This window comes from Stegostoma tigrinum, chromosome 33, assembly GCF_030684315.1.
Source record: "Stegostoma tigrinum isolate sSteTig4 chromosome 33, sSteTig4.hap1, whole genome shotgun sequence".
NCBI classification, from domain to species: Eukaryota; Metazoa; Chordata; class Chondrichthyes; order Orectolobiformes; family Stegostomatidae; genus Stegostoma; species Stegostoma tigrinum.
In genome coordinates this window covers 4,796,016-4,808,453 of record NC_081386.1, presented here as the reverse complement: position 1 = coordinate 4,808,453, position 12,438 = coordinate 4,796,016, and the positions used below count along the sequence as shown (strand labels likewise).

The window sequence follows — 12,438 nt, the reverse complement described above, 5'->3', positions numbered from 1 at the left end:
TTGCAGTGCTCTGAGCTGCAGAAAGATCTGGGTGTCCCAGTGCATAACTGTAGAAGGTGAGTTGGCAACCACATCAACTAATAAAATGTTAACTTTTATTGCAAAGGAAATTGAATATAAAGTTGACATTTCAGGTCAGGACCCTTCTTCAGAAATGGGGAGGGGGAAAGGAGCTGGGAAATAAATAGAGAGAAGAGGGGTGGGGCTGGGGAACGGAAGGTGGAATGGTGATAAGTGAGTGCAGGTAGGGAGTGGTGGGTATTGGTCAGTGATATGGGTGGGACTCGGGACCCTTCTTCAGAAATAGGGAGGGAGCAGAGAACTGGGAAATATATAGTCAACATTCTGCTCCTCTGATGCTGCCTGTCCTGCTGAGTCCTCCAGCTCCACACTGTGTTGTCTCTGACTCCAGCATCTGCAGTTCTTGCTAACTCCAATTGAATATAAAAGGTTAGAAGGTTATCCTGCAGCTATACAGGGCATTGCATCTGGAACATTACAGGTCACCATACTTATTGAAGGATGAAAAATGCATGGGAAGCATAGAACGTAGAACATTGAAAAGTACAGCACAGTACAGGCCCTTCGGCCCACGATGTTTTGCCGTGGAATAATCCTAATCCAAAAATAAAATAACCTAACCTACATTCCCCTCAATTCACTGCTGTCCATGTGCATGTCCAGCAGTCGCTTAAATGTCACTAATGACTCTGCTTCCACGACTACCACTTGTAAACTATTCCATGCACTCACAACTCTCTGGGTGAAGAACCTCCCTCTGACGTCTCCTATATACCTTCCTCCTAACACCTTAAAACTATGACCCCTCGTGGCAGTCAATCCTGCCCTGGGGAAAAGTCTCTGGCTATCGACTCTGTCCATGCCTCTCATTACCTCGTACACCTCGATCAGGTCACCTCTCTTCCTCCTTCTCTCCAGAGAGAAAAGTCCGAGCTCAGTCAACCTCTCCTCGTAAGACAAGCCCTCCAGTCCAGGCAGCATCCTGGTAAACCCCCTTTGTACCCTCTCCAAAGCCTCCACATCTTTCCTATAATAGGGCGACCAGAATTGGACACAATATTCCAAGTGTGGCCTCACCATGGTTTTGTAGAGCTGCAGCATAACCTCGCGGCTCTTAAACTCGATCCCCCTGTTAATGAAAGCCAAAACACCATATGCTTTCTTAACAACCTTATCCACTTGGGTGGCAACACAGAATGTTTATTTGACTTATACCTGAAATGAACAGATTGCTTTATGAGAAGTGACTGGACTGGTGAGGCCTTCGGAGTTTAGAAAATTCAGAGATGACATAATTGAAGCATACAAGATCCTGAGGGGATTCAACTGTTGAAAGGATATTTCCTTTTGCAGTAGAATCTAGAACTAGGGGTCATTGTTTAAAAACAAGGTGTCACTCATTTAAAACATGAGTTTTTTTTCTCTCAGAGGACTGAGAGTCTTTGGAATTGCCTTCTTCATATGCAATGGATACAGAATCTTTAAATATGTGTTTTAATCTTTGATTACCAAGATGATGAAAATTATCGGAAACGCAGGAATGTAGAGTTGAGGTTAAAATCAGATCAGCCATGACCTTACTAAATGGTACAGCAGGCTAGAAATGCAGAGTGGCCTACTCTTGTTACTTGTTTATATGTATCTATCGTCAGCAGAGATGCTTCTGCCATTGCCTACCAGTATAACAAGTTACACACCTCTCTGCTTCCCTGCTCCCCCCACTTTAAAACTGTAACCAACAAATTCCTTGGATTTCCATCAGCAGAATTCAGAATAAGTCACATAACCCTATTAATTTCTCCCAATTATTCAAATCATAACTAGCTTACGCATGAGTTTCGACCAGGTGGTCTGGTTTCCTCCCACAGTCCAAAGATGTGCAGGCTAGGGTGGATTAGCCATTGGAAACGCAGGGCTTTAGGGCTGAGGACATGGGTCTGAGTGGGATGGTGTTCGGAGGGTCAATGTAGACTCGCTGGACACAATGTCCAGGATTCCACACTGTCAGGATTCTGTAATACTTATGAAAGCCCTGCATTTGTAATAATATAGATTTTGCTTGACTATGCTGGAGGTTGCGAAGTAGTTGAGGAGTACAAAGGAAGGCAATACAGCAAGATCATGGTCAAAGAGGATAACAGCTCTACCTGCCTATCCCAGGGTGCTAAACTTAGCTCAATTTATATGCGATTGTTCACACTATTGTTAGAATCCCTACAGTGTGCAAATGGTCCCTCGGTTCAACAAGTCCACACCGACCCTCACAGCATCCCACCCAGGCCATCCCCTAATAACCCACCTAATCGACACATCCCTGGACACTATGGGCAATTTAGCATAGCCAATCCACCTAACCTGCACATCTTTGGAATGTGCAGCAAAGGAAACCAAAGCACCTGGAGGAAACCCACACAGACACAGGGAGAATGTGCAAACTCCACACAGACAGTTGTTCAAGGGTGGAATCAAACCCAGGTCCCTGGTGCTGTGAGGCAGCAGTGCTACCTTTATTTGCATCACTTTTGGCATCTAAGACAGAAATTACTCTGGCTCCCACGACTCGCTCTGAATTCTACACCATAACCAAACCTTCTAAATAATTTACTTTCATATAACAAAGAAAAGTATAAAGTGCTGTAGAAACTCAGCAGGTACAGTAGCTTCTGTGGAGAGAGTTAGCATTTCAAGTCAAACATGACTCTTTCAGGGACTCCTCTTCTTCCCAATAAGCTCTCATCAATATTCATGACCACGCACCTAACTTTGCCAGCATCCATGACATCTCTACCCTGCAATCATGGTCACTTGTGAATACTTCTATCAGTTAATTATATATCTACTACCCAAGATGCAACTACCCTCTTTCAATACAGCTTTCTTCTGCATTGACTCATGGAGAAAGTTCTCTGCCAAGCCACAGGTAACTGCCTTTCAAATGTCTAGATTTTGACACTCAATATGGCACAATATTTCTGCAGCTGTAAATATGTTCAAGAAACTCCTCAGCTCCATGTTTTGCATTAAAAACATACACATTTGAGTGTTGCTCAATGCCAGTGTGGTTTTTAATGTTTGAAAATAGCTCAGAAAATAGTCATGAGTTTTCAATCAGCAGAATCTGAAAGACAGAACCATCAGACGCCAATGATTGCTCCAATTCCCTCACTTAAAGCTATCTTACTCTAAAACCTTAACTTTCTGACTTCAAACAAGCTGTTTTTGCACTCAGGATGATGACAAGTCTATCTGGCATGACATTCCTTATTTCACATGATCTATTGGTAAAAGTGCTTCCTCCTATAGATGCCAAATAAACTACTCGTCCTCAAACAGTATGTTAAAACATTATTTATAACAACAGCAACATTTAACAGTAAAGAACACTGAACGTGGATTAATGGGTAGATCCATAGGATGAGCTTAGCTTTCTATTTTTATCTGGGTAATGCCACACAGCAACATCTCAGATATATAGCTGAGTTATACCTTAAATCATGAATATATTTGTGCAGTATTGATAGTTCTAAGTACACAACAATGTGAAACACAAAAAGATGTGGAGTTATTTGAAGATGTGATAAAAACAAGGAGCAGTTGTTACTCAATACATTAGTGTGACTTAAAGATTGCAGTAAATAGAGAGTATGAATAAATGGGTTATTTTGGGGATGGCTGCCTGTAACTAAGAGAGTGTCAAACGCTCAGTGTTTCCATTTAAGCGATGTACAACTTAGATTAGGCTTGCTCCACAGGCAGTCTTTCAAGAGCTCCTGAGTGGTCTGGGAGGCCATTGTGCAAGATGTATGTAAATGTAACTCAAGACTTTGCAAGTTGCTGCACTGTCTCATCTAATATTTAATAAGTTTGCAGATGACACCAAAATTGGTGATCTAGTCAATAGTGAAGAAGATTATCTCAGTGTACAGATGGGCCGATGGGCTGAGGAGTAGCAGATGGAGTTTAATTTAGATAAATGTGAGGTGTTGCAATTTTGTAAGGCAAATGAGGGCATGGCTTACACAGTTAATGATAGGACTCTGGGAGTGTTGCCGAACAAGGGACCTAGGGTTGCAGGTGCGAAGTTCCTTGAAGGTGGAGTTGCAGGCAGACAGAGTGGTGAAGAAGGAAGGCGCTTGATGTACTTGCTTCATTGGTTTGTGCATTGAGTATTGGAGTTGGGATGTCATGTTGTGACTGTGCAGGACAATGGTTAGGCCACTTTTGGAATATTGTGTTGAATTCTGGTCTCCTTGCTAAAGGAAGGATGTTGTTCAACTTGAAAGGTTTCAGAAAAAATTTACAAGGATGTTACTGGGATTAGAGGGTTTGAGCCATCAGGAGAGGCTGAAAAGGCTAGGGCTTTTTTTCCCTGGAGTATCAGACGCTGAGGATGGCCTTATAGTGGTTTATAAAATCATGAGGGCATGGATTGGGTAGATAGAAAAGGTGTTTTCCCGGGTACAAAATTTAAAAGGCATTTAAATGGGCACATGAATAGGAAGGGTTTAGAGGGATATGGGCCAATGTGGCAAATAGGACTAGATCAGTTTCGAATACCTGGTCGACACGGACAAGTTGGAACAAAGGATCTGTTCCAATCTGTATGACTCCATGACTTTAGGTCACTTTTTTCCCTCTTTAGCTCTGCTTCTTAACCAATAAGAGTTGAAAAGGCTTACACTACTAAACTCTGCTGCTTGCCATATTTGAATGATACTTTTTAAAGAACAAAGAACATAAGTACAGGAACAGGCCCTCTGGCCCTCCAAGCCTGCACTGACATGCTGCCCGTCACAACTAACACCCCCTACCCTTCCAGGAGCCATACCCCTCTATTCCCATCCTATTCCTGCATTTGTCAAGACGCCCTTTAAAAGCCACTGTAGTATCTGCATCCACTACCTCCCCCGGGAGCGAGTTCCAGGCACCCACCACCCTCTGTGAAAAAAAACTTGCCCCTCACACCTTAAACCCGCGCCCCTAGTAAGTAACTCTTCCACCCTGTGAAAAAGCTTCTGACTGTCCACTCTGTCCATGCTTTTCATGATCTTGTAGACCTCTACCAGGTCATCCCTCAACCTCTGCTGTTCCAGTGAGAACAACCCAGGTTTGTCTAACATCTTCTCATAGCTAATGCCCTCCAGACCAGGCAACATCTTGGTAAATCTTTTCTAAACCCTCTCCAAAGCCACCACATCCCTCTGGTAGTGTGGTGACCAGAATTGAACGCAATATTCCAAATGCGGCCTAACTAAGGTTCTATGAAATTGCAACATTTCATGTCAATTTTTAAACTCAGTGCCCCGGCCAATGAAGGCAAGCATGCCGTATGCCTTGTTGATTATCTTCTCCACCTGTGTTGTCATTTTCAGTGACATGTGTTGCTGTACATCCAGACTCCTCTGCTTGTCAGTACTCTTCAGGGTTCTGCCAGTTACTGTATATTTTCCATCTGGATTAGACCTCACATTTTTCTGGATTCAACTCCATCTGCCATCTCTGCCAAAGTCATGACCAATCTATATCTTACTGCATCCTCTGATGGTCCTCATTGCTTTCTGCAGTTCCACCATTTGTGAAATTTGCAAACGTAGTAATCAAGCCACTTATATTTTCCTCCAAATCATTTACATATATTACAAATAGCAACGGTCCCACACTGGTCCCTGAGAAACGCCACTAGTCACAGCCGTCCATTCAAAAACACATCCTTCCAACTGCTACCCTCTGTCTTCTATGAGCGAGCCAGTTTTTTTATCCATCTTGCAAGTTCACCTCTGACCCCGTGCGATTTTACCTTCTGTATCAGCCATGAGGGATCTTTTCAAAGGCCCTACTGAAGTCCATGTAGACAACATCCACCGCCCTACCCGCATCGATCATCTTCGTCACTTCCTCAAAAAACTCAACCAAGTTAGTGAGACACAACCTCCCCTTCACAAAACCATGTTGCCTTTCACTCACACGCCCACTTATTTCCAAGTGGGAGTAAATCCTGTTTCGAAGAATCGTCTCCAGTAATTACCCTATCATTGACATAAGCCTCACTGGCCTGTAATTAGCTGCGCTTGCCACTCTGCTTAAACAAAAGAACAACATTGCTGCTCTCCAATCCTCTGCAACCTACCCTGTAGCTAGTGAGGATACAAATATTTCCCTCAAGTCCTCAGCAATTACCTCCCTTGCCTCACTCAGTATTTTGGGATATATCCCATCAGGCCCTGGGGACTTGTCTACCTTAATCTTTTTCAAGACCCCCAATATCTCCTCCCTTTTGATCTCAACATGACCTGAACTATCTACACACCCTTCCCCAGGCTCATCGTGCACCATGTCCTTCTCTATGGTGAATACTGATGCAGAGTACTCTTTTAATACCTCGCCCATTTCCTCTGGTTCCTCCACAAATTCCCTTCCCTGTCCTTGACTCTCTCCCTGGCTACACTCTTGCTCTTTATATACATATAAAAAGCCTTGGGATTTTCCTTAATCCTGTTGGCCAATGACTTTTCATGACCCCTTTTAGCCATCCTGATTCTTTGCTTAAGTTTCTTTCGACTTTCTTTGTATTCCACTCTTGCTTCATGTATTCCCAGCCTCCTAGCCTTGGCAAATTCTTCCTTTTTCTTTTTGACTAGGCTCACAATATCTCTCTTTATCCAAGGTTCCCTAAACTTGCCATACTTATCCTTTATTCTTACAGGAATGTGCTGGTCCTGAGTTCCTAACAATTAACACTTGAAAGCCTCCCACATACCAGATGTTGATTTGCCCTCAAACATCTACCTCCAATCTACATTTTTCAGTTCCTGCCTAATGTGTTGTATTTAACTTTCCCCCAACTTAGCACTTTCACCTGACAACTACACTGATCTTTATCCATCAGTATCTTAAAGCTTACTGAATTGTGATCACTGTTCCCAACCTGCTCTCCTACTGAGATATCGACCTCCTGGCCAGACACATTCCCGAATACTAGGTCCAGTGCGTCGCTTTCCTTGTTGGACTGTCTACATACTTTTTCAAGAAGCCCTCCTGGATGCTCCTTACAAACTCTGCCCTATTTAAGCCCCAAGTGCTCAGTGAGTCCCAGTCAATATATGAGAAGTAAAAATCATCCACAACAACACCCTGTTACTTTTACATCTTGCCAAAATATGCCTATATATCTGTTCTTCTATCTCCTGCTGGCTGTTGGGAGGAACACCAAGCACTGTGGTTACACACTTTCTGTTCCTGCGTTCTACCCATATTGCCTCGCTGTATGAGCCATCTGAAGTGTCCTCTCACAGTACAGCTGTGATATGCTCCTTAAAAACTAGTGCTACACCTCCACCCTTTTTATATCCCCCTTTATCCCGCCTGAAACACCTGTATCCTGTTTCATTAAGCCCCCAACCCTGTCTCTCCCTTAACCAAGTCTCTGCAATAACAATTACTTCATAGTTCCAAGTACTAATCCAAGCTCTCTAAGTTCACCTGTCTTACCTGTTACACTTCTGGGATTGAAACAGATGCACTCCAGTCCACCAGGCCTGCTTTGATCAGCAACACACCCTGCCTGCTCTTCCTCTGAATCTTACTGGCCCTATTCTCTAGTTCCCTTTCAGTCAATTCACCTTTGCTTTGGTTCCCACACCCCTGCCAAGCAGGTTTAAATCCTCTCAAGTGACACCAGCAAACCTCCCAGACAGAATATGTGTGTGCCTCCAGTTTAGATGCAACCTTTCCTTTTTGTACAGGTCGCACCTTCTCCAGAAGAGATCCCAATGGTCCAGATATCTGAAACCCGCCCTCCTACACCATCTGTTTAGCCATGATTTTGTTAATGAATCATTTAAATTATCAATACATTGTTTTGAAATTGTGTCCCTCTCCCCAACTCCATGCCCCAGCCTGAAATTTATGCTTACTGTTGTGACAAATCTTATCTTTCTGAAATTTGCTCCTGGCGCTCCATGCGATGGAAAAATTGAAATGTGCACCCTCACAGCATGTGAAAAATTTGGACAACCCTGATGTATACCAATGACTAATTCGAGAAGGGAAAATGTAATATATTGACGTTTGCTGGCCATGTAAAGCCAGGAAGGAAAGTAGGTTTTGAGGAAGATACAAAAGGATATAGACTGATTAAGCAGGAATGAATCTGCAATGTAATGTGAAGAATGATGGGGTTATACACTTCAAGTCAGGAAAATGGAAAATTAATTTCAAAAAACGAAAGAGAGACAAGTCAGTATTCAGAGGGATTTGAGGTTTTCTGTACATAAAGTTACATAAAGTTGAAGTGTAGGTTCAACAAGCAATTATAAGTAGAAAAATAAGAATACCTTGCTGCAATTGTATAGGGCTTGAGTGAAACCACACCAGGAGTACTTGGTACACTTTTGTGCTCCATGCTTCGCAAAACATATACTTGCTTTAAATGGGGTGCAACAAATGTTCATTCCTGGAATGAAACAGCTATCCTATAAGGAGAGATGGAATAGGCCCATGTTCTCTGGTGTTTAGAAGAGTGAGAATTATCTCATTAAATCACAAAAGTTCTTCAAGGCATGGTAGATACAGACAGGTATTTCAGATAGCTTTTCTTCAATGGACAGTCTAGAACTAGGGGTGATGGTCTCAGAATAAGGGCTTGGCTATTTAGGACTGAGCATATGAGAGATGTCTTTATTCAATTGTGAATCTTTTGAATTCACTACCTTAGACAACTCAGGACACTCAGTCATTTTGTATGATCAAGACTGAAACAGATAGCATTTTGAACACTCAGGAGGATAGGATGGTGAAGCAATGTCAAAATGTAGCCATGGACCACGTTAAACGTAGAAACAGATTCAAGCTTGTACTTGTACTTCTTATTATCTGTAGGTTACACTAACATAAAGTCAACATTGTTGCAATTGTTCCTTTCCATGGTTCTAAAGGCTTACCATTATATCCCCATAATGTTCATGTTATAGTGTCTAGCATATTTTTTTAAATGAATGCCTATCTGTAAATTGCCTTGAGAAGATGGTAAGCCTTCTTCTCAAACAACTACAGTTCATATGAGATAACAAGAACTGCAGATGCTGGAGTCAAAAATAACAAAGTATGAAGATGGAGAAGAAGGGTCCCGACCTGAAACGTCAGCTTTCCTGTTCTTCTGATGCTGTCCTACAGTTCACATGAGTTTGGTGAGATGTTGGCATAATGGTAATGTGACTGGACACGTAAACCAGAAATGCAGACAAATGGATTCAAATACCACTGTGGCAGACAATGGAATCTGAATTCAATTAATTTTAAAAATGCAGAATTGAAAGCTGGTTGAGGTATGGTGACGATATAACTATCACCAATTGTGCTTCTGCTTCAATGGTGTATTTTTAGGGAAGGAAATCTGCCATCGTCACCTTGTCTGGCCTACATGTGATTCCAGACTGATAGCAATGTGGTTGACTCTTAGCTGTCGTCTGAATGACTGAATAAATGTACACAGTTAGAGGGCAATAAGCAATGGGTAATAAACTGGCACTCACACCCCATGAAAGAATTTAAAGAAAGGGACACCCTGCTGTAATGGAGGGAATCTGATCCAGCAACGGTAAAGAAATTATGAAATAATTCTAAATAGGGAAGTTGTGTGGCCTGAAGTGGAATTTGGAGTGGTGGTGCTCCCATGCATCAACTGCCTTGGTCTTTTCAAATGATAGAGGTCAAGGGTTTGGAAGGTGCCATCAAAGACGCCACATTTTGAGTTGCTGCAGTCCAACTTGAAGATGAAAAACACTGCATCTACTGTGAGTCAGTAAGACACAGGTGATTGCTTAAGGTGGTGGATGGGGTGCCAACGTTGCTTTGTCCTAGATGATGTCAAACTCTATCAATGTCATTGGAACAACAGTCATCCAGGCAAATGAATCCATTAACCTCCTCATTTGTGCTTTGTAGATGGTGGACAGGCTTTAGGGAGACAGGAGGTGAGTTACTCGCCACAGAATTCCCAGCCTCAGAACTGCTCTTGTTGCCACAATATTTATATGGCTGGTCTAGTTCACTTTCTAATCAGTGCTAACACCCAGGGCTGTGATAATGAGGGATTCAACAAATGTTGAATGGAGATAGAAATGTAGAAAATAGAAGCAGGAGTAGGCTATTCAGCCCTTTAAGCCTGCTCTGCCATTCAATATGATCATGTCAGATCATCCAATTCAATACCGTATTCCTGTTTTCTCCCCATACTCTGTGACCCCTTTAGACCGAAGACTACATCCTTGAAAACATTCAATATTTTGGCCCAAACCATTTTCTGTGGTAGAGAATTCCACGGGCTCACCATCCTGCATGTAAAGAAGTTTATGCTCATCTCAGTCTTAAATGGTCTGTCCTTTCTTTAAAATGTGACACCTGGTTCTGGACTACACAGTCACTGGGAGCATTCGGATAGAGTGATTCTCTCCTGTTGAATACAATGATTATCTGGTGCTTGTATGATGCAAAATTACTTGCCAATGATCAGCCCAACACTAAATACTGTCCAGATCCCACTGCAGTTGGTCCTGAACTGCTTCAGTGTTTGCAGAACTATGAATGGTACCAAATATTTCAATCGTCAGCAAAGATCTGCATTGCTGTCCTTGTAAAGGAGGGAAAATCATTGATGAAACAGTTGAAGATCATTAGGTCTTTGACAGTCTGTTACTTATTATCATAGGATCTAAAAAGCAAATGTAAATCATAGCAAATATTTACTGTTAACAATGTCAGACAGAACTATAAAGATTAGTTACAAGCACAATCCGTAATAAGTGTAATCTTAAAATGTCCCTACTTGTACTGGATATCCATCATATTCAAGGCGCAACTGTGGATCCAAGTATAAGACCTGCCAACAACTTAGGAATGAGAGCTCATCTACTAAATTCACGAGCTGCATTCGGGATTTTTTGGCAAACTTCACAAATAACTTGGTATCACTCGTCAGGTACAGCTGCAAAAGTAAAACTTTTTTTAAAATTAGGACAACGGTCATGGGAATAAATACTTTAACATTCAATATTGGATTCTGTTAATTCATACAGGCATATATCAAATTGTTAAAACAATGCAATTATATTTTGGAAGCTGATCATAAATCTACTACAAATTTAGATAGAATAGATTAGATTCCCTACAGTGTGGAAACAGGACCTTCGGCCCAACAAGTCCATACCGCCCCTTGCAGCATCCCACCCAGCCCCATCCCCATCCCCCTATAACCCACACACCCCTGAGCAATAAAATCATGAATTACATCTACCTGCCCAGCGACCCCTTCCAGTGTTCTGAGGGCAAAGCTCTGTCCATATCGGAGAGGTTCACCAACACAACTGCCATCAATACTAACAAAAGAAATGATTAGCATGAGTGTGAAAAATGTAGATATTGTGCAAAATATTTTTAAAAGTCAATTATAGTATAACATTCCTATGTATTCCAGCACACTTCTGACTGGTATATAAATCATTGCCTGTAAACATACGGTCAACCAAAACTCTGCTGTATCTCTGATGCATCTCAGATTTTAATCACTTCAGTGCTAATGTCTTCAGATGCCAAGACCCTAAACTTTACATTTCCCTCCCCAAATCATTCTGCCAGTCTACATTTTGTTCCCTCCCTTAAGGTGTTCCTTCTTTAATCATGCTTTTGGTCATCTCCCCTGCCATTTCATTAGGTAACATGATATCAGATTTTGTCTAGTTTTGTTCCTGCAGAGGGCAGTGGGATGTTTAACAATTTTAAACACTCCATATTAGCAGTGGATTTTACTGTCACAAATGGTCAAGTACAAAAGTACATGAACACAGCCATTCCCAGCGCCATCTTTAGGTATAAAGATAGCTAGGTACAAGTTGAAAAATAAAGAAACTAAGTTAAAAGTTAAACAAACAGTCTGTTTTAAGTGGTTAGCCATGCTGGGCTCACCCTCCCTATAAGGGCTCGATCTTCTCTGTTTTGGCCCGTTTTCTGAGAGACATTGGACTCCCTGCTCTCATCACTGCTGCTCTTTATTAATTAGTTTAGGATGATTTTTTAAAGCTATTACAAACTAAGCTACCTGATTATATAATTGAGAATGTTTCTGCTATTTTATTCACCATAAATATGTTCTAATTTTAAAAAAATATATAAAGCACTTTTAATGGACTGATTGATACCGGCCACACATTAAGGTTCATCAATAACTGCTGCAACCAAGAAAAGTATGTGTCCTGTCACACACAGAATATTAACTTGTTTACTATATACACTATCAGCTAAAGAAAGTGAACCAAAGAGGGAGAAACTAACATGTTTCCAAAATACTGGTATTCTCAGATTCCATTATGTCATGTTACACCCTTCCAACTCGCATTATTCCGTCCAAAGATCGGTAATGGGAAT

General features: G+C 41.7%; 1 protein-coding gene across 1 annotated transcript in view; it reads right to left on the bottom strand.

Annotated features, from left to right (window-relative positions):
* The window catches only part of cfap161 (cilia and flagella associated protein 161), a 68,106-nt gene that overhangs the window by 20,861 nt on the left and 34,807 nt on the right, over nt 1–12,438 (bottom strand). The window contains exons 4-5 of the mRNA XM_048562963.2: nt 11,312–11,393; nt 10,844–11,002 (exon numbers count right to left, since the gene is read on the bottom strand). Of these exons, the coding sequence (XP_048418920.1) occupies nt 10,844–11,002; nt 11,312–11,393 (241 nt within the window). The remainder of the gene's footprint in view (nt 1–10,843; nt 11,003–11,311; nt 11,394–12,438) is intronic.